This window comes from Etheostoma spectabile, chromosome 9 (genome assembly GCF_008692095.1).
Source record: "Etheostoma spectabile isolate EspeVRDwgs_2016 chromosome 9, UIUC_Espe_1.0, whole genome shotgun sequence".
NCBI classification, from domain to species: Eukaryota; Metazoa; Chordata; class Actinopteri; order Perciformes; family Percidae; genus Etheostoma; species Etheostoma spectabile.
Genome location: NC_045741.1, coordinates 1,493,146 through 1,513,777, shown reverse-complemented (window position 1 = coordinate 1,513,777; position 20,632 = coordinate 1,493,146). Strand labels below are relative to the sequence as shown.

At 38.9% G+C, this 20,632-nt stretch overlaps 3 protein-coding genes across 9 annotated transcripts in view; all 3 read left to right on the top strand.

Moving 5' to 3' along the window:
• The window catches only part of brdt (bromodomain, testis-specific), a 44,920-nt gene extending 43,110 nt beyond the window's left edge, over positions 1-1,810 (top strand). For all 3 annotated transcript variants that reach the window (XM_032526556.1, XM_032526555.1, XM_032526553.1), the window contains exons 19-20: positions 1,420-1,633; positions 1,726-1,810. In XM_032526556.1, the coding sequence (XP_032382447.1) occupies positions 1,420-1,633; positions 1,726-1,791 (280 nt within the window). In that variant the 3' untranslated portion in view covers positions 1,792-1,810. The remainder of the gene's footprint in view (positions 1-1,419; positions 1,634-1,725) is intronic.
• A 1,439-nt stretch (positions 1,811-3,249) lies between these two features.
• ephx4 (epoxide hydrolase 4) lies at positions 3,250-15,878 on the top strand. Its single transcript, XM_032525144.1, has 7 exons — positions 3,250-3,838; positions 5,427-5,512; positions 6,946-7,103; positions 9,408-9,536; positions 10,764-10,867; positions 12,238-12,386; positions 14,904-15,878. Exons 1-7 carry the CDS (start codon positions 3,596-3,598, stop codon positions 15,142-15,144), a joined length of 1,110 nt encoding a protein of 369 aa, XP_032381035.1. The 5' UTR covers positions 3,250-3,595; the 3' UTR covers positions 15,145-15,878.
• A 1,873-nt stretch (positions 15,879-17,751) lies between these two features.
• The window catches only part of btbd8 (BTB domain containing 8), a 72,867-nt gene continuing 69,986 nt past the window's right edge, over positions 17,752-20,632 (top strand). For 2 of the 5 annotated variants that reach the window (XM_032525138.1, XM_032525143.1), the window contains exons 1-2: positions 17,769-17,856; positions 18,643-18,761. In XM_032525138.1, coding sequence (XP_032381029.1) covers positions 18,658-18,761 — 104 coding nt within the window. In that variant the 5' untranslated portion in view covers positions 17,769-17,856; positions 18,643-18,657. Of the gene's footprint in view, positions 17,857-18,386; positions 18,417-18,642; positions 18,762-20,632 lie in introns of those variants that run through there. The other 3 variants (XM_032525139.1, XM_032525141.1, XM_032525140.1) reach the window with 3 other exon arrangements.

Here is a 20,632-nt window from a genome sequence, read left to right as displayed (position 1 = left end):
TTGGCTTATTTATGCACATTAATACAAATTGTTACCTGGGGTGCCCACACTTTTGAGCCCCACTTTAACAGTTGCGTTGGCAGAAATAGTATTTTGGGCGGGCCAGTACCAAAGTGAGTGGGCCATTTTGAAGGATTTAGAAGTAGCAAAAAAGACAAACTAAAGAAAATTGCAACAATTTTACCTTCCAACATATATTTTGAATACTACAGCAATAGCAGTACTGTCTACAACATGCTCAACCAACAAAGCTCAGTCTAAAAAGTGTGTACACAACAATATAGACAAAAACCTGTTGATTTAAACCTATTCAGGCTAAAATATATTTGCACCAGCAGCATTGGCTCTGTACAGCACTGTTATAAAATTAACTATTAATTAATCTTATTGCTCAAAGTGGCAACTAAACATGAACCCAAATTACAAAGAAAATGTTTACATACCACATGGCATAGACTAGCCTTCATCAGAAAGAAATGAAATCGCACATGTAATATATCCTTTGTGCATTCATAACAGCATTGTTGCTTCAGGACTATGGTCAGATCATGAGCAGCAAATGCGCTAGCTGCAGTAAAAGAAAATCAAAAGAATGAAAACTTTCAGCCAAACATGGTTTGAATTATGAAAGAAACAATGAAAAGTGTTCAGCAAGGCGCCAAATCTTAGACAATTTATTGAGTCCACAGCAGTGACAGGCTCAAAGAAAACTAAAAACTACGTCACTCACAAATCAGTTATCTTATTTAATGTGGGCAAAACAAATGCGTTACAGATAGAATCAATCATCGGTGTTCACCATGTGTTACTAAATAGGAAGGTTACTAGGTTACTTAAATAATAACGCAGGAAAGATGAAACGCGTTTTAGCCTACTTAATGTTACCTCCTGTGAGGGCCTCCTCTGTCGCTGATGGGGAAATGTCTGCACGAGCTACAGAAAAGCTCGTCCTTATTTACACTGTATTCCAGCCAAGAAAACTGTACCACTTTAAAGAGAAGCCACCGTTGTCATAGTAAAATTGTAACTGTACTTTGATTAACACATCCATGGTACTTTTTCTAAAAAGCCAGCTAGCTAACGTTAGCTGCTGATGGCAGCCCTGAGAGTCTGGAGCCTTTTACCTTAGAAACCACCAACAGTCAAAGGCTTTAACATACATACATTTGAATATTTTTTACAACAAAATGTATTTTGGTTGAACTTAGCAGCACGGGCCAGTGAGTAAAGTGGGTGGACCAGTGCCGCCCTGACCCATTACTGTTACGTGCCAGGTTTTATAAGCACATTTTATGCAACATTTTCTCCAAATCCCAGTTTTTGAGTGCTGATAAAAATAAGATGCATTTATTTGTAAAAGCTTGGTGGATGATTTGAAGAGGGTTACTTCCAATTAACAAGGACAATCTCCTTCTACAGTTTACTAGGTAAAGCACAAACAAATTCAGAACCTATTGAGGAAGATATGGATTCACCAGAGAGCATTTGTACAGAAGCTACCCTTGATGCGCCTAAAGATGTTGAGCAACAAAAGTCTCAAATAGAAATGGTCCCTTTAACAACACAGTCCTTGGTGGACAGGGAAAGAGAGATGGCCCGCAAAAAGGAGCAAGAACGTCGCAGGAGAGAGGCTGTAAGTACCCTCATCCATGTTTTTAATGTTCTGGTTTTGGTAAAAAAAATAAGCATTTTAACTGGTTTGTGGATTTCTTTTTCTTTTTATAGATGTCTGGTATTGACATGACTATGCAACGGGACATCATGACTACATTTGAGCTTAACCTGGACTAAAAAGAAACTGGATTGACTTGAAAAAATAACTTTCTGTGCAATACTCGGTAAATAACTTCAGCTGTTGGTTTCTTTCTCTGGCCCAAAAGATAACTGCACATCAATCGTATGTATGTAGAAAACAACATGTTAATTGTGGGGAACAAATCATAAAAATGTAAATGTGTCTTGCCCTTGTATTTGGAAAGGTTGATAAATGTTTGCACTGTTGAATGTGAAACGATGGGGGTGACGCACTGTCAAAATTTAAACATGAATCTAATTTTTTATGTGGGTTTTCACGTTTGGATAAGTCCTCTTTCAACTGATAGTGGTGTATGAAAAGCTAATTAATCCTTATGTGCGCTGTAGTTAAAATTCCACCATCTTGTTTGCTGAAATGTGCAGTGTTTAGTTCTTCTGTTATGTTATCCAATTTGATAACCTTTACCAGTGTTTCGGTTTCTCCTGACTCAAATATACTAAATGTAGGCAAAATGGTGTTTTTTGTTTATTACATGCACACATGACTTTTTCTTTAGAAAACTTTCTTGCACAAAAGTAAATTAACATTTTGAACAAAGGTTGGTAGGTCCTTGTAAAAGTTTCTGATGTGGAATTGATGTTAATGATCTCATTTGCTTACTTGAAAATACCATAAAAATGTTAACTACACGCACTGCACTTTGTTGTTCATACAGTTTTGGCTGTTCCAAAGTTGCTTTTGGAGACTATCAACATGTTCTGTATGTTAGTTTGTACATTCTAAATTAATAAGAATTTATTTTTTATTCAAAATAAAGCTATTTTCACCAAGCAATCTGAATCACATCATCACTACATCCACTTATAGTGTAGTGCAGATTATCCCCCCATCTAAGAATCTTGCATGAGGCGATGGTTCTCTTCTGCAAGATAAGTGGTTGCTAAAATAATGTATATAATTAGTATTTACGTATATTTTAATAAAGTAGATTGAGTACAATGGAAAGTGTAAAGCTTTCCTTTTACCCTTAATTTTTATTATTTAACAGTTGGACATTACTTATTAATTCAGTTTCAATTGTTCCATCTGGTCAGGTGCTCCCTCCTCATTTCAGCTCTGACTGCGCGTGTGTGGGAGTGTGAGAGAGAGAGATATCTTGTCTCAAGTTTTGTTTGCTAACAAAATCATTGACCTGCTTCGCTGTGTCTGGCTTACAGCGCCTGATAAGTGTCCCCTTGACCGCATTACATTACAATATTAATGCGCTACCCGAAAAAAACCTGCCGTAGCCTACCTGCTAATTAAGCCGCAGTCACTTATTGTTCCAGGACTGGTTGGTGAGACAATTAACATTGCCGATATAGGTTTCATTGATCATCAGAGGAATAAAGAGCACGTGCATTCTGTATTTTTTTTAATTTCATTTTATTTTTTTTAATGGAGTGCTGTTGCCATAAGAGCGGCATGAAGCCCCGTTGTTGTGCAGTGATTTTCAAGCTTTCGCTTTGCCAAACAGCGCCTCATAGCTGTACTCAAATCGCTGTAAAGCACTGCATCGAGTGGCTTATTGCTTGATTTCGGACTTGTCTTGTATCGTCAACAGCACCGTCTCCTGCTAAACAACCACTCCTGTCACACGCAAGCGTGAAATCTGACGTGATGCTCGTGCCACCGTCCCGTTCAACCGATTGTTGGGAACCTCCCTTCAGACAGTCGTGCGTATGCGCTGTTAAGGACACAACCGCATTGTCAGAGCAGTATTTAAACAGAACCCAGCGATTACCAGAAAGAAACCAATAGGTAACTTGGTCTGGATTGATTTCCTGTGGCAATGTAAAGATGGCGAGAGTGCTTCACAACTTGCTGTTATTTCTAATCAGACTTGCGCTGAAAATTCGAGTTTTGGGGTATTGGTCATTGATATACGGTTATTGTGCTCTTTGCACCACCATAGCCCTGCTGAAACTTTGGTGGAACATCATCTTAAGGCCGACAACAACCTTCCAATGGGGGGTTCGTGAAACTCCTCCGGCTTGTCTGAATGACACGTCCTTGGGAACCCACTGTTATGTTAGGATCAAGGTAAGACACATGAACGCACTTGAACGTGACCGGTTTCTGGTCCCTGTAAGGTAAAAAGCCCATTGTGTTTGTGGCTATATTGCATGCTATAGGATGTTCACCTGTAAAATGCTCCAACACTTTGCCTGCCGTATCGCGTCGTGCAAACATAAACGGGCCTGATCTTTGAGCAGATCATGAGCCGTCTGTTTATTTTTGAGACGTTATTGTTGGGAACGCGGTCTGTGGCGCTGTGCTCAGGTGGTGCTGAAAGAACAGTTCCTCCGCCTCAAGTCTCAGCATGCGGTGGGCTGCCAGCCTCTAACACAAAAGCCTAGTGTCAGTGATGGTACAATACTACAATATAATTTGAAGTACAAGTCTAAAAGTACAGGAGTATTATCAGCAAAATGTATTTAATATACCAAAAGTCCCCACTGTTCAGCAGGCTGGTATAAGTCATCGTTAAATTGGATATTATATCATTGGACTATTGATTATCGTACTACATGTAAGAAGCAATTTAATGCAGCTGGTCCAGAGTGAGCTGATTTTAAATTACTTTACACTGCTGTCTTGTTTAACCTACTGTGCATCATATCTAATAAACTGACCATATGTAAAATCTTAATTTGTAAAAAAACTGCAGTACTTACTATAGCTGTTGAATAAATGTAATGTATGAAGTACAATGTGTCAATCTAAAATGTGTGAAGTACAAGAACAAAGTAGCATAAAGGGAAATATTGAATTAAAAGTAACTCAAAACCCGAATTAAGTACAGTGCTTGAGTAAATGTGGGGCCTACTTAGTTATTTTACTGACTACTGTTAATTTACCAAAACGTCCCCATAATTGTAGTCCCATATTATAGTTCTTAGTAATTAAATTGTGTCTAGCCTATGTTTGATTTTAAGTTGGTATCATACATGATACAGATACTAAGACAGAGATTACTTGTAGGAAGTTGGCTTAGAGACTCATGTTTGAAGATACATGCAGATAAAGTAAAATAAGAATAAGTACAGTCAGACAAAGAAAAAGTTGCCACAGTAGCAAATATGTGTCCATGCATGCCACAATATGCTGTATTTCCAAAGTCCAGTGTCCATGGCTGTCTCGGTAGATATGTGCATGCAGGCTGAAATTGTCTGTACGCTGACAGTCAGGCCATGGGCTCATAAATAAAGGTACTTTACTAAGTTGCAGCCAACTAGTCAATTTGCTTTTTTTCAGTGAAAACATTTACAGTATGAGTCAGAAAAATCATTGCACTTCTTAAAACGAGGGGACGTAGATTTCCCTTCTGTCAAAATAACTAAGAATATCAATAAGTGCATCATTATAACATAATTTTTGTCTAAACGTTATATTTGGCACAAATTATTATTCAAAGTACGGTATTTTCAATGTGTCAGAAAACATTTCTAGAAGGGCTCTTTAAGTTTACTGGAACTCTTAGATAATATCCTAGCAGCAACAAATTCACACGTCCAATATCCACGATATTGCAAGGTAGTAATACGCTGTTATGAGTTAATTTAGATGTAAAAACATGTCCCTATATTGTCTTCTGATAAGCTTGACATGTGTGTCTTCTTTCCACCAGGAATCTGGCCTTAGGTTTCACTACGTTGCTGCAGGAGAGAGAGGAAAGCCGCTCATGCTTTTTTTACACGGCTTCCCTGAGTTCTGGTAGGTCAAAGGGAAATGGGGGGGGCAGTTGCGGACACAGTATCAGCTCCACTTCACTAAACCGCAGCAGACCTGACTGAAGATTATTTTGTTTGTTCAGTTGCTTGGTGTACGATCACCTGTCTAATATTTCCCCTGACTGTTAGAATTCCTTGGCTCTAACGTTTCAGCTGTACTGTTAAATCTCTGCGGTCTTTTTCGTCGTCTGCAAAGACAAATCCACACCAGCGAGGAGTCCTCATTTACAGAAATAATATGCCATAGGGGGAAAAGGGTACAAAGCATTCAAGATCTCTCCCTCCTGATAGGAAATGAAAAATGGTGTTGAGCGTTGCTCCTGGATTGGGGCCAAAGAGGTTGTCAAGAGCTATAAGTCTGTCCATATCTCTAACATACTATCTAAGATGCTGACAGGACAGGGATTAATTAACACAAGAGGGGAACTCTTTCTGCTTCACTTCTCACATTCTTCACTGGAATGATGAACTGTGCTGAGAGTGACATGGTTGGAGAGAACTCTTCACACTTTGTGAAAATGTGCTAATTCCTGCTCAGAAATGAGAAAGTAGAAAGTGTGTGTCAGAGGGAGGGTGGAGGGGTCAGAGGGGCTTAATTTGCTTTAAACCTCATCTAAATTCTAAGATCTGAGGGTTCAGTGTGTCTGCATCTTGCTTCCCCTCGCGCGGTGGAGAGGGGGGGATTTAATTCCTGATGAGGAGCTTCTACGACAGACAAGATCTTCAATTAGGAAGTCATCCCGGTCCACATGATCAGTGGGTGGATTATAATCTAAAACAACTTCTATTATACAGAGGTGACTTTCACAAAGAAAGCTGGGTGCTAGCTTTAAAAGGTTTGGGAGGTTAGTTTGTAACTATCTCAAATGTGCACTGTTTAAGAGTTTAAAGGGGCCCTGCACAGATTTTGTCAGTTCAGTCTAATCGTCATCAGGAGTGCTACTCAGCCTGTGAAAACCGTTGTATAATGTGTGGTTTGGCTCTGAAGGGAGATTTCTAAAGATGAAAAAAATACCCCTAATGATGTCAACAGGGTTATCTGCGTTTGGGCTTGGAGAATTAAAATGTTTCACAGAAAGCCTGTGTTACAAACTGGGGGTTTGAAGTTGGAAAGACATGAATATTTCCATGGCATAAAGACGCTGTTGCATTGCATTATGAGGAATGTAGTGTTTTGGGGGCTTGACCCAAAGACCAAAAGTCAGGATATCTTTTCCTGCATCAATTTTAAGCTCTTAATCCGGTTCTTGCAAGTTCCCCAACTTAATAGTAGTGCAATACCAAACCGCTGGAGTACTCCTTTCAAAGAATTAGCTGCTGTGGAAGAAACAAATTGAGGACTGTCTCTTCAGTTACTAAGGTAATTAAAATAAATTAAAGAAATAAGTAATCTTTGCATCTGTTTGTGTTTCCCAGGTTCTCCTGGCGCTACCAGCTGCGTGAGTTTAAGAGTGAATTCCGTGTGGTGGCCATCGACATGCGGGGCTATGGGGAGTCCGACTTGCCTCTCTCCACTGAAAGTTATAACTTCGACAACCTGGTTACAGATGTCAAGGATATTGTGGAGTACCTAGGTGAGGGAACACAGAGAAACTGTGTGTCTGTAATCTTAAAAGAATTGCAAGGAGTGGACACTGTTTTGACAGTGTATAGAGTAAAAAATAAACTTGTTTATCAGTCTTAAGCTGTGGACAGCCCTTAGGCCTGTAGAACGGCATGACAAACTTCCTGTGACTCATTCTCACTGAACATGGGACACTGCTGACTGCATGCTAACACTAGCAACAAGCTAGCCTGAGGCTGTCTGCACACACAAGCATCCACTAATGATTATCTGTCCAGAGTGACATTTTTGCTCTTTTACCGGCCAGCCTATCGCAGTTTTACGGACTGCTTCCATACTGTATAAAATAACCATCTTACCATTAAAATGTTAATTTCTGACTACTCCAAGTGCAGTGTTGGAGTACAGTAGAGTCTTGAAGTTCCAACTTTGTTTTCTCCTTCACACCTGTCTCCTCATATTTAATTGTGTTACAGCTGGGTTAGTATTTTGGGGATAATGACAAGAAAACTTAAATAATTTAGATACAAGTCTTTGCTTTTCATTCCCACTCTCTGTTGTTCAATACTTCTGGTTCATTAAATCTTGGGTCTCATTTTAAATTTGAGTAATAAAAACATCATACAAGTTATCTGGAAGTGCAGCGATCATGAAAAATAAGTATAATGGGACAAGAAAGTAGTCAGATCATCAAACAGGTTTTAAACAAACTCCTAGGTTAGTTGAACTTATTGGAAAAGAAAAACATAGGCAAATGCTGAAATTATTACCAAAACTGTTACCTACTGTACTGTACTCAATATTTAAATGTGTACTCTTGTGTAAAGAGGGATTATTAGCAACAACATCGGTGCATTCATTTTTGGTTTAACCTCTGCATAAAGTGGGTTAGACAATCTGGCTAAAATGTTGTCTTATTGATCTATATATAGATCTGATTACTTGACTGTTTGTGTTTCTTGCCGATTTGGAATTTATTGTTGCACTGGAGCCATGTTGTCAAATTTTAGCAGTACAATATTAACATAACCACTTGAAATAAAGGCCAAAACTATTAAAAAAAGTGAACAAAGTTATAATAAAAGTAATTATCCATTAATTGCAAAATTTCCGACTTTGTTTGAAATTAATAATTTTTGCCGTTTGGAACTGTGAAACAAGCTGCACACACAACATTAAGATTTTACTGTCCTATGAAGTTGTTGTAGCAAACATGCTCGCAAACAGTTGCCTATTTAAAAATTAAGCAGATATGCAGCAACATTAGCATTTATTTGGAGTTGTGTTCATGTACACTCTCATTTTAGCTCGGTTTTTGGTCTCCTCCAACTCCCAGCCAGCTACTAGCTTTGCCACTCTGTTTGGTGCTGGGATGGGTTTTTAGAGTTTTTTCAGCTGCCTGCTGCATCTAAAGAAAAAAGGGTTGATTTTGTTTCCAAAACCAAAACAATGAGCTGAAATATGCTAAAATGGTTTATAAAGCAGAGGTAAACTGCAGAGTCAGATGATAAATCTCTGTGGGTTCATCACTATTATGTAGCAACCCTTTTCATTTCATTACACTCAGATAGTTAGTTGGTCTGTGGTTATCATAAAACACATTAAGTAATGCAGATTTAAATAATGCCACAACAAGTCTATGTTTTACAACCCAGTGAAAGTCCAACCCAGAGCAACCAGAATGTATTGTAAATATTCCCAAGCAATTTTTGAACACATTCCTTATTACACATTTACATTCTCTTAGAAAGCACTTTTAGCTTCTTATGTTTTATTAACATACCTTAGGAGCAAATCCCTCAATAATGCATATTGCTTGTGCACATGATTCAATCAGGGTCATTTCAGTGGCAAGGAGAGTCTTGCATTGATTATATGATAACTGTTGTACTCTGATCTGTGATTGGACTACATAGCTCTTTTTACACCAGCTGTTGGAGTCCACATGGTCCACATTACAGTCCACATTCACAGTCAGCTATTCAGAGGTGCTAGCAAAAGGTAAGGGGATTAGTTTTCAGGCATTGGAACTGCAATGTGATCAGAATCCTTCAGATGGATGCCCTGACCTTGATCTGCATTTGTCTGGATGTCATGAAATACATCCATTTGATCGGTGTAAATGTCCTCTGAGGCAGGAAGCCAGCAATAAAGAAGTGAGAACAGTATTGATTTTTAGGCACTGACCTAAAAATTAAGTTATGCCTAATAATTGGCATAACATCAGCATGAACATCCAGCCTATATTAGAAATAACAGATGTTGTTGTCTGCTACAATAACAAAGCTTTGTCTTTCATTGATTTTCTTCCAAGGATACAACAGATGTTGCCTTGTCGGCCACGACTGGGGTGGGACCATAGCGTGGCTGTTCGCCATTCACTACCCAGAGATGGTTACAAAACTCATTGTCCTGAACAGCCCCCATCCTTCTGTGTTCTCAGGTAAAATATAATTATGTGCAAAAGAATGGATCTCCAGATAGTATTCTACGTAGCCCTGGAGGTGATGTAGAGGAAGAAATAAAAAACAAGAAAAAAAATCACTTTTGCGACATTACTAGACAACCAAGGAGAGGTAATCATGTCATGCTACTAGCTACATACTAGCCAGCTACTTAGGTTAGCTTGCAGTCATTGACATCAACAGTCAGAAACAATGTCCATTAAAACACTTAACTTTGGCATGTATTAATTAGTAATACTTATCAAAAATAATGTTGGTTGTATTTAGACAACCAAGAAGATGTAATCATGTCATGCTACTAGCTAGATACTAGCTAGCACGCTACAAGCTAGCTAGCTAGGTTAGCCTTATTGTTTGTTGGATTTGTGAGAGATTGCAAATAAAACTCGATATCTTGCAAAACAAAGTCAAGATCTCGCAAATGAAACTCAATATCCTGTAAAACAAAGTCAGGATCTTGCAAAACAAAGTCAATATCTCTTGTCCCCATTACATGTTATTTTTTGTTATTCTCCCCCCCTCCGGGGGCTCCTTAGTATTTTTTTATGTTGTGAAAGAAAACCAATTTTCCTCTTACTAATTAGAGAGCCTCTGGTTTGACTCTTGGATTATTAACATAATTATTATCATTAATTAGGAAGTAGTATTACTTCCATGTTTGCATCCATCTGGCAAATCCTCTTCTGCCTTAGGGGGCAGATGATGCGAGGCTAATTACAGGGGGCTAATGTGAAGCTGGAACAGCTGGTTTAACTGGTGCAAACAGAGAGGCAAAGTCATTGAGAGTTATTACGTCCATGACCCACGTGCGCAAACTTGGCCTTTAGTTACTCTCAAAAGTGGTAGAATTTAACTAAGTACATTTGCTCAAATACTGTACTACTGTACTACTGTGCGACTCCCAACTAAGATGGAGTAGAAGTGTGATGCCTCACTCTGTAGCTAAACAAATAGGGCTCAACACACAGGGAGAAAAGAGGAGCTTTAGCAATGGGTAGTACAATAAAAATATGGTGTTTTTTTTAAACCATGTAAGCCGATTCTGGTATAACCTCTAAACACAATTATGAACTTGAAAATGAGCATAATATGAGCACTTTAAGTAACATTTTTAATGCAGGATTTTTACTTGTAACATAGTATTTTTACGGTGTGGAAGGATCTGAAAACTTTGTCCACAATTGAACTTCTCTCCCTTCCTCCAGATTACGCTCTGCGTCACCCAAGTCAGCTGCTGAAATCCAGTCATTTCTTCTTCTTCCAACTGCCCCGCTTCCCGGAGCTCATGCTCTCCATCAATGATTTCAAGGTAGCCTGTTATGTGTGGGCTTAAGCGTTTTCAAGGTCATGGTATTGTGTGTGTGTGTGTGTGTGTGTGTGTGTGTGTGTGTGTGTGTGTGTGTGTGTTCTGTGTGCATGCATGTGTGGTAATAAACGGGCATTGGTGTATGTTGCATGTTATTAGAGTGTCAGGCTATTTTTAAGGTTTGCATCAGTGAGACTAAAAATATCCTGCTGTAAATCAGGTTATTTGTAGTTAACAAAAGCATCAACTAATCCTCGAGGAAATGTGAAATTATAAAATAATACCAAAACAAATGTTATCATCACAGGAGGTAATGTTTAATTTGTTGTTCATTGTAATATGAGATTTAGTAGTATTTAGTAATATAATTTACGATATTGGAACTTAATCAAGCATTTGGTTAACATATCTAAAGTGCACAGTGCAGGTTTATAAAACAGTTTGGGTTTTTTGGGGGGGGTTTTTGGGTCTATTTTTTTTGCACTTTGGCAAAACATCAACAATTTTGGGCAATATGCTTATTTGCTTTCATGCTGAGAGTTAGATGAGAAGAATGATACCACTCTCATATTAGTCGTTAAATAGCCAGCAGCCGGTTAGCTTAACTTAACAGAAGACACAAACAAATAATATGGCGTCTACAAATCAATACCCCCCCCCTCAAAGAAAACCCCAAGTTGTTTTTACACGTTTGTCTTTTAAGCTAAGCTAACTATTTCATATTTCATCATAAGACATCATAAGACAATAAGCAATTTTCCCAAAATGTTGAACGTTTTCTTTAATTTTCTTAAATCTAAAAGACTTTTCGTGATACAGATTTGCATTGGATTTTTAAATATTATCTAATGTTCATTTAATTTAGATAATTAGTCTCCCATTGCCAGACGCCACAGCGTTGTGGAATAAGGTCTGGCTACACCACACTCTAGGATAGGGGAAAAAACGCTCTGGGTTGTTTGCATTCCCTTTAAACCAATCACAGTCGTCTAAGCTCCGGACGCAGCAATGATGGCTCTGCAAAATAGTTTTGGGGAAGAACTTGTTTGGAACCCACAAAAGAAAACGCCACATACAATATTAAATGACGTTAACTATTTAAAGTAGCTGGATACATGGTTAAACATAATTTGCTCTTACCAGTGTATCGGCATGTTTAATTTGTCCATAGCAAATCCTACCAATCGGTCCCAAAACATCCCAGTTAGAGAGTAAATGCCGTAAACATATTCTTCGTAAATCTTTACCATCATTGCCTAAAAACAACAACCAGGCCTGCCTTGAATTGATGTGACGTGACGTCCTCCTGTAAAAGTTTTCTCTATCAAATTGAACCAGTCACATACATTCACTACAACTTTGCTCCGCTTTAGGCTCTGAAGGCCTTGTTCACCAGCCGCAGCACAGGGATCGGAAGGAAAGGGCGATGGCTCACTGCCGAGGACTTGGAGGCCTATCTGTATGCACTCTCACAGCCAGGAGCTCTGACTGGAGCCCTCAACTATTACAGGAATGTCTTCAGGTGGGGAATAGTTCACTCATGGAATGTGTTAGAAATGGTATACAGAGTTTTGGAAGAAATAGTCCAATCTTTGTCTCAAGTAAAAAGTAGCAATGCTGCAATATTAAAATACCCCATTATAAGTAAAAGTCCTGCATGGCCAAAGACCCTTTTTACTGTTACCTCAGTACTTTGAGAACTCCCTTTTAGGCAGAAACCTTGAGTGGTGAGTAAAACTTCCTTTTAGGGAGAAACCCCGAACAGACCCAGGCTCTTGGTGGGGCGGTTGTCTATCGGTGCCGGTAGGGGATATAATGAACAGTGGCAATTATGGAACTGCAGGGCGTAGCTGGACGTTGCAGGGTTTAGTAGGGCACTGTAGGGCATAGAAGGGTGTAGCAGGGTGCCTAACAGGACCACGGCAAAAGCTGCGACCTTGATTTAGGTGCCACCTTAATCCAGGGAAAACTGTGGGGCGAGAAAAAATATGGGCTCCGGGGAACAACCTCCCCAGAGCTAGGTTAGTATATACAGTTCGCCACAGATGAAAGAGAGAGGAAAGAGGAGCTCAGTGTGTCAAAGGAAGTCCCCCGGCAGTCTAAAACTATAACAGCATAAACTAAGAGCTGCAGAGATAGGGAGGGGGCGCGCCGTGACTGTGGCTACACACCCTCCCCTGCCGATCTAGGCGAATGCTGCAACTCCTAGTTTTTCAGCATGGACATTTGAGAAAAATAACTCCTAGATTTCTGACAGTAGTTCTGGAGGACAGGGCAATACCATCCAGAGTAACAACATCTTTGGATAATGAGGTTCCGAGGTAGTCAACACTGCAATATCGTTGTGGTATCGATATCGAGGTATTTGATCAAAAATATCATGATATTTGATTTTCACCATATCGCCCAGCCCTTACACACACAAGTTAGAATAACACCTGCCTAATTCTTTATTTGAGATAATTAATAATCTTATAAACACTAAGATCTAGTAAGACAAGTACGGAAGTACTGAAGCAGTTAGAAGGTCGTTAGTAATTTTTACCAGTGCCGTCTCTGTGCTGTGATTCTTTCTAAATCCTGACTGAAAGTCCTCAAATAGACTATTGCTATGTAGAAACTGGTTAACGACTACCTTCTGGATCTTGGAGAGAAAGAGAAGATTAGATATAGGTCTATAGTTGGCTAGGACCTCAGGATCGATGGTGTTTTTTTTTGTTTTTTTTTCAGAAGAAGTTTTATCACAGCTAATTTAAATGACCGCAGTAAAGCAGCCTCGTTGGGATGGGGTCTAAGGGACAGATAGATGGCTTAGCTGAAGAGACATTTATCATTAATTGTTGGAGGTCTATAGGACAGAAGCAGTTTAAGTATATGTCAGGTCTTGTCGTTCTTTCTAGTCCTACTGCATTTAAAGGTGAACCGAAACTGAGGGCAAAAGGTGATGAATTTTATCTCTAATTGTTCTAATTTTATCATTAAAGAAGCTCATAAAGTTATCACCACTCAGAGCTATAAAATCTCAGAATATGGTGCTGGAGCTCGGTAAATAACAACAAATATAATTGACTGTTGGATGTTGAAGAGTAAGAACAAGGCTTTTAAACGAGTTATAATTTGGTTTAGGATTAAATAACAGGCTTGAATCACAGATGGCTGCATTTTTAGTAGCTACTACTGTAGCTACAGATCAAATAAATCTCTGTCAAGGCCATAATTCTTTAAAATATTTACATTTACTTGCACATTTATTCTTACATGTAAGATTGACTAGTTGGCAAAGAGTAATCTGCACAAATCAGATTAAAGAAATAGCAGTCCATGTACTGAATGTTTGACATATGAACTGTGCATGCATGGCTGAGTATGCCATCTGCTCCATTATCAAGCAAAGAGTTATCTCAGAATAGCTTTTACATGCTTACATAAAATAAATATAACTGATCCATGGCCCGTTAGTCTGCATAGGGACAGATACTGTACATAAACATCCATCCAGCCATTCCCCCACCCACTTACCCATCCATCCACCCACCTATCCAGCCTATTCCAGCACATTTTGGGTGAGACATAAAGCAGCATGACATTCATAATGTAATGTGTCTACTGAAGATAACATTTTATACATCTTCTTAAAGGTTCTGTGGTAATTTATTAAAAACATACAACAGACTGTGAAAATACTAGCAACAAATTCATGCAGTGCAGTTGTTTCTAAACATGCTACTAATAACATTAACAATGACTGTGTCCCAGTAAGCCGTGACAGTGAGGCAGCATGAACCAAACCAGGACACTGTGCTTTTCCTACTGTTACATGTCAAATTGTCTTCAGTACAAAAAAAACAACCTGTGAACAAACTACGAAATTTAAATTTCTAACTTAAATTGTAGATATTGACTTGACTGTCCATAATGATATAATTAAAGTGGTTGTTTTCTGTTTTAATATAGTTTCATTTTCCATTTAAAATCTAATTTATCTAATGTATACATTAACAATTTGGATGCACTCAGGTTTTTACCTTTCTCTCCTTAGCTCCCTCCCCCTGAGCCAAAATTATGTCAGGTCACCGGTGCTGCTGCTGTGGGGTGAGCGCGATGCCTTCTTGGAGCAGGAAATGGCAGAGGCATGTCGCCTCTACATCCGAAATCATTTCCGTCTCAACATCATTTCTGGGGCCAGTCATTGGCTGCAGCAGGACCAGCCTGACATTGTGAACACCCTCATATGGACCTTCCTCAAGGAGGGAGAGGGACGCAAAAGCTACAGGAACTAAATCCACAGCAAGGCCTCCTCCTGCCTTCCCTATCGCTTGCCACATCTGGAAGCCTGGAATATGCCTGTGATACCAAGCAACATAGTAATAATGCAATCATTCTTTAAATCTTTCAAATATTTTTTTAAAGAAGTCAGTAGTAAAGGAAAGAATCAAAGCACACTTCACTGGAGAGAACACAGAAGTTAGCAGTAAAGAAGTCAGCAGTAAGGGAAAGAATCAAAGCACACTTCACTGGAGAAGACACAGAGCAGTATGTTTGACACATATTCAAGATGTTTTTTGCACATGACATCCGCCTTAAAGTTTGTCAGTTACAGCATTACAAATGTTTGGCAAAATCTCCTTGTGACTTGTATTGTGTGGTGCCTTTTTACTTTCGAGTAAAGATTTCCTGAGAGATTGGGATGTGGCGTTGTCTGCTATACTTATATTTATCACTGGGTCGCTCCACTCGTCTTTGGGCACAGTCCTTTGGGAGCCATAACTCTCCAACTCCCTTTATCAGGTAGTGTTGTCTAAAGGAGTTTTCTTTTTTGTATTTTTTTCCTCAGAGATACTGAAATGTAGAGAATGTTGTTGTTATTATGATCTTCCTGTATATAAATGTCAGTGATGGTTGACTATTGTACTATTTTGTATCTATTCCTACACACTGCATTTTGGAATTCACTGAGCCAGGTCTACACCATTTGATTTTATAAATAAACTAAGTGTCAATATTTTGGACTACACTGCTCGTTATAATTGTTTTAAGATAATAATAACAGTGGTGTGTTTGAAGCCGTGCAGTGTGCCTCATGCCCCCATGTGTTTGCTGCTGTCTCTGAACAGTCACTCCAAGCTTTCACACAGAAGAGATGAAAAACACCAGAAATAGTAGTGGATGTAGTGTTAAAAATAGCACAGAGCTGAGTGACACAGCAGTTAACGTTATTAATTCAAGTCTTGTAACATTTAGAATATTTTTACATTCATATTCCTTCCCAACGTGGTTATATGTCAACCGAAATGTGGATGTGGAAATACACTGATGTGTGTATTCATCAGTCTTATATAAACAGGTTTTAGTGTGCCAGCACACACACACACATCCACTGCTATTTAGAGAAAAGATCATTCAGGCAATCCGTGATCATGTCTGTTTCAAACCAGAAAGAACATTATAAACCATTATACAATATTGTCCTTATAAGGGGCCTATTTTTTATCATTCATAATCTAAATATCATCTAAACAAAAAAACTATTGAGTCACTATTTATCGCTAAAAGGAGGTAACATGGAGCCTATGCATGGCCCACTGATGAGAGTATTGCAATGTTTATATATTTGCAGTGTTTCGAACTGTTTGTCCGTGGAAGAAATGCTGTATTACAGTTTTTTGACATAAGATAATAATGTATAAGGGGGGAAATTACAATATACACCCTGTTGTTGTGACATGCACATGCTCAGTACCTATACATGCACTAAATGTAGAGACATCAGAGTGAGGGGTCTGCCCATAGAAAGGCATCCTGAGTAGTTGGGGGTTTTATGCCTTGTTCAAGAGCACCTTGGCAGTGCCCAGGAGGTAACCTGGCACCTCTCCAGCTACTAGTTCAACGCCATACTTTTGGTCCGTAGACTTGAACCAGCACCCCTCCAGTTCCCAACCTAACTCCTTACAGACTGAGCTACTACCATCCACTACTACTCTGTAGTAAGTAGTTAGTAGTAAAATATCCCTAGAAAAGAAGGACATATGCCCTCAGAAGGTTGTTAAAATATTTTACCAAAATCTAATACTGATTCTTACATTTACATTTGCACTAGTATCGCATTGCCAAACCTGTATCCAGAAAGCTGGAGTGTTTGCAATGACATCATTAATTATAAGTTAAAAAAATAAAAAATTATAATTTAGGAACAATGATGCAGGAGCGGCCAATGACATCAATGCAAGTCAAGGGCAAGCTCTTTTGCTGCCATCAAGGACAGGCAGAAATATAAATACTGACAAATGTGTTTCAGGTCAGTATTTTTATGACCTTTCTATTTTTTAATGAATATTAAAAATAAATGCACAGATTGGAGTGCAAATGTACGATTATTATTATATGACTGTAATTATGTCATTATCAGCTTTTTTGTTTTGTTCCATTGTGCACAGTGCTGAAACTACGTAAATAACCATTTTCTAGGCTGTATATTTGTCTCTGTTTTGGTATTTATCTAATAATGTTTATTATGTCTGTTGTATGTATGCAGTCAACAAGGCAAAGTACATGTAGTTCCACTATTGTGGCAGTAAACTGCTTTATGGTTATGATTCTGAATAGAAATGAATGAGACTGAAACGTATATATGTGTGCACAAAGTTAAATCCTATTTTAACTGCAATAAAATAGACTTACTGTCAGATTCAGATCTGATAGGCATTGCTGCTGCCTATTACAAACCATGTAGTCTGAGTGCATGTGAGACGTTAGGACTCCTATATCAAATAATCTTCACAGTACCAGAAGCGTTTAATTTGAAGGACTACTTGAATTTTGAGCCAAGGCGCAGTACCTGAAAGCATCATATGCGGGCACGGCCCCTTCGTTTGCACTGCGCATATGCTTCAGCTTCCGGTCTGTGACGATTTGGCTACTCCTTCTTTTTGTGAACCCTGTCCTAGTGGGCGGCGAACAGCGTGCAGTGGTGGTGATGTCAACAACATCGGTCAGTGGGTCAACCCGTTAATATAGATACCTAACGCTAGCTAAGTTTGTTACCGAATGTTATACTAACAGACAATTATCGGCTGCAATTCATTAATACCGGCCTATTCATCACTATGCATTCAGGGTTTGAGGTTCCAAAAGATAACTAGGTTAACTAGTAACGGTAGCCCATGTTAGCTAACGCTAGCATGCTAGCCGCGAGAGGAAAATGAGAGTAACGTCAATGTTATTTCGCTTAATAACATTACAGCACAGACCGTGTGTGTTTAAATGTAGCGGAGAGTGTAACCCTTATTTTAAAATAGAGATAATTGGAGATGGTGGTGTTGTTGGTGATGTTATCCGTGGCGTTTTCTACATGAGGTGTTAATTTTGTTTGAATAACAATATTAGGGTTAAATAATGTTCTTGACCACAAAGGGTCATAGGCTAATAGTTACTAAATGTGTGTGATTTTCTTCCAATTAGTTAGCAGCGCCTCTCTGAGTTGCAATTGTGGTAAACGTAAGTCAGTGTGCGGGAAAGAGCCAATCGTGTCAAGTCACCTAGGTGAGGGAGTCCGGTGAAGATGGCATCATATCATTAAAACTATTAAAGCTTAACGTTGCATCGCATGTGGCTTGTTGTATTCCAGCAGTATGTAAGCTAACTATTTATTTTTAAATACGTTTTTAGAAGTCTTACTTGGGTTCCTCGGAATGTTCCAACAGCATGCCCCTGGGTTTTTATCTAGCCCTCTTCTTCTAGAGCAATCACAGGCTGAGGTCTCTGTCTTGTCTCTGTCTTAGAGAGCCTAATGAACCATGATCACCACAGAGGCTGCAAGGGAGTTCCATGCCAAAGAATGCAAATACAAAGAGCAGCTGAAGAGACGTTTATCGTCAGCCTTATCTGCAGACCTTAACAGGTAAGACATGTTCATTGTGCACTGAACTGCACAGTCCTGGGTTAAATGTTGATCATTTATATGTAAAGATCTATTCCTACTGCAGTCAATACAGTAGAGGGCTGTCAATCGGATTTAGGGTTCTTATCTTCTTGCTGCAATCTGCAGCTTATTTTAAAGGCACGTGAATGGTGTGATCATCATCATCAAGAGTGAACTGGTATAAATAACTTGCTTGTACATCCAGTTTAATCAGGATCATTGCTGTCATACAGTATATAACAGGTTTCACAATCAATAAATCTTAACAAATACTTTGAACCTTTCTAAGGGGCACCACCAATTTTACTTATTAAGTTTAGTTAACTTGTTACAAAGAGTAGTACTCAGCTTGTAAAAACATTCTATAATATCTTCTGTGACTCTACAGGAGCTTCTCAACGTTAGGAAAATAACCGTGATGATGTCATCGCCGGTTATATCAACTTTTACTCAGGCTAGAGCTGAACAATAATCAAAAATTTAATAAAATCACAATATGGCTTCAAGGAGGCACAATATTTGTTAAAGATGAAATCTGTGCCAAAATACCATTTAAATTAAATATTGTTGGGCTCAGGATATGTCCTAGCCAATACATGATATTCTGCAGAATTAAGCAAACATATTTGCACCAAGGCTGAATTTCGGGAAAGAGACTTCAGATACAGTATTAAATGACCACTAAGGTCTATATAAAAGAGACTTTAGATACAGTATTAGAGGACCATTAAGGTCTATATAAAAGAGACTTAAGTTACAGTATTAGAGGACCACTAAGGTCTATATAAAAGAGACTTAAGTTACAGTATTAGGGGACTAAGGTCTATATAAAAGACACTTCAGAAACAGTATTAGGGGACCACTGAGGTCTTTATAAAAGATACTTTAGATACAGTATTAGGGCACCACTAAGATCTACAGTGGTGTGAAAAAGGTTGTCCCTTCCTCATTTCCTGTTCCTTTGCATGTTGTCACACTTAAGTGTTTCCGAACATCAAACCAATTTAAACAATAGTCAAGGACAACACAAGTAAACACAAAATGCAATTTGTAAATGAGGGTTTATTAAAGGTGAAAAAAAAATCCAACCGTCATGGCCGGTGTGAAAAACTGATTGCCCCTCAACCTAATAACGGGTTGGGCCACCCTTAGCAGCAAAACTGACACCAAGCGTTTGGGATAACGTGCAATGAGGCTTTTACAGCGTCCTGGAGGAATTTGGTCCCACTCATCTTTGCAGAATTGTCAATTCAGTTACATAGAGGGTTTTCAGCAGCATAACGGCCTTTTAAGGTCATACCACAACATCTCAATAAGATTCAGGTCAGGACTTTGGCTAGGCCACTCCAAAGTCTTCATTTTGTTTTTCTTCAGCCATTCGGTGGTGGACTTGCTGGTGTGTTTAGGATCATGTCCTGCTGCAGAACCCAAGTTCGTTTCAGCTTGAGTACACGAACAGATGGTCGGACATTCTCCTTCAGGATCTCTTGGTAGACAGCAGAATTCATAGTCCTTTTATCACGGCAAGTCTTCCAGGTCCTGAAGCATCAAAACAGCCCCAGACCATCACATACCACACCATATTTTACTGTTTGTATAATGTTCTTTTTATGAAATGCAGTGTTCCTTCTACGCCAGATATACTTGGAGACACACCTTCCAAAGAGTTCCACTTTTGTCTCATCGGTCCACAGAATGTTGTCCCAAAAGTCTTGGGGATCATCAAGATGTGTTGTGGAGAAATTGAGATAAGCTTTGATGTTCTTTTTGCTCAGCAGTGGTTTTCTTCTTCAAACTCTGCCATGCAGGCCATTTTTGCCCAGTCTTTTCCTGATGGTGGAGGCATGAAC

Bases quoted from the DNA above. Each gene is read 5' to 3' on its own strand.
- ephx4 (XM_032525144.1), top strand. From the start codon at position 3,596: ATGGCGAGAGTGCTTCACAACTTGCTGTTATTTCTAATCAGACTTGCG. The intron at 7,104-9,407 runs GTGAGGGAACAC...TTTTCTTCCAAG, and splicing joins GGATATTGTGGAGTACCTAG to GATACAACAGATGTTGCCTT. The intron at 10,868-12,237 runs GTAGCCTGTTAT...GCTCCGCTTTAG, and splicing joins TCTCCATCAATGATTTCAAG to GCTCTGAAGGCCTTGTTCAC.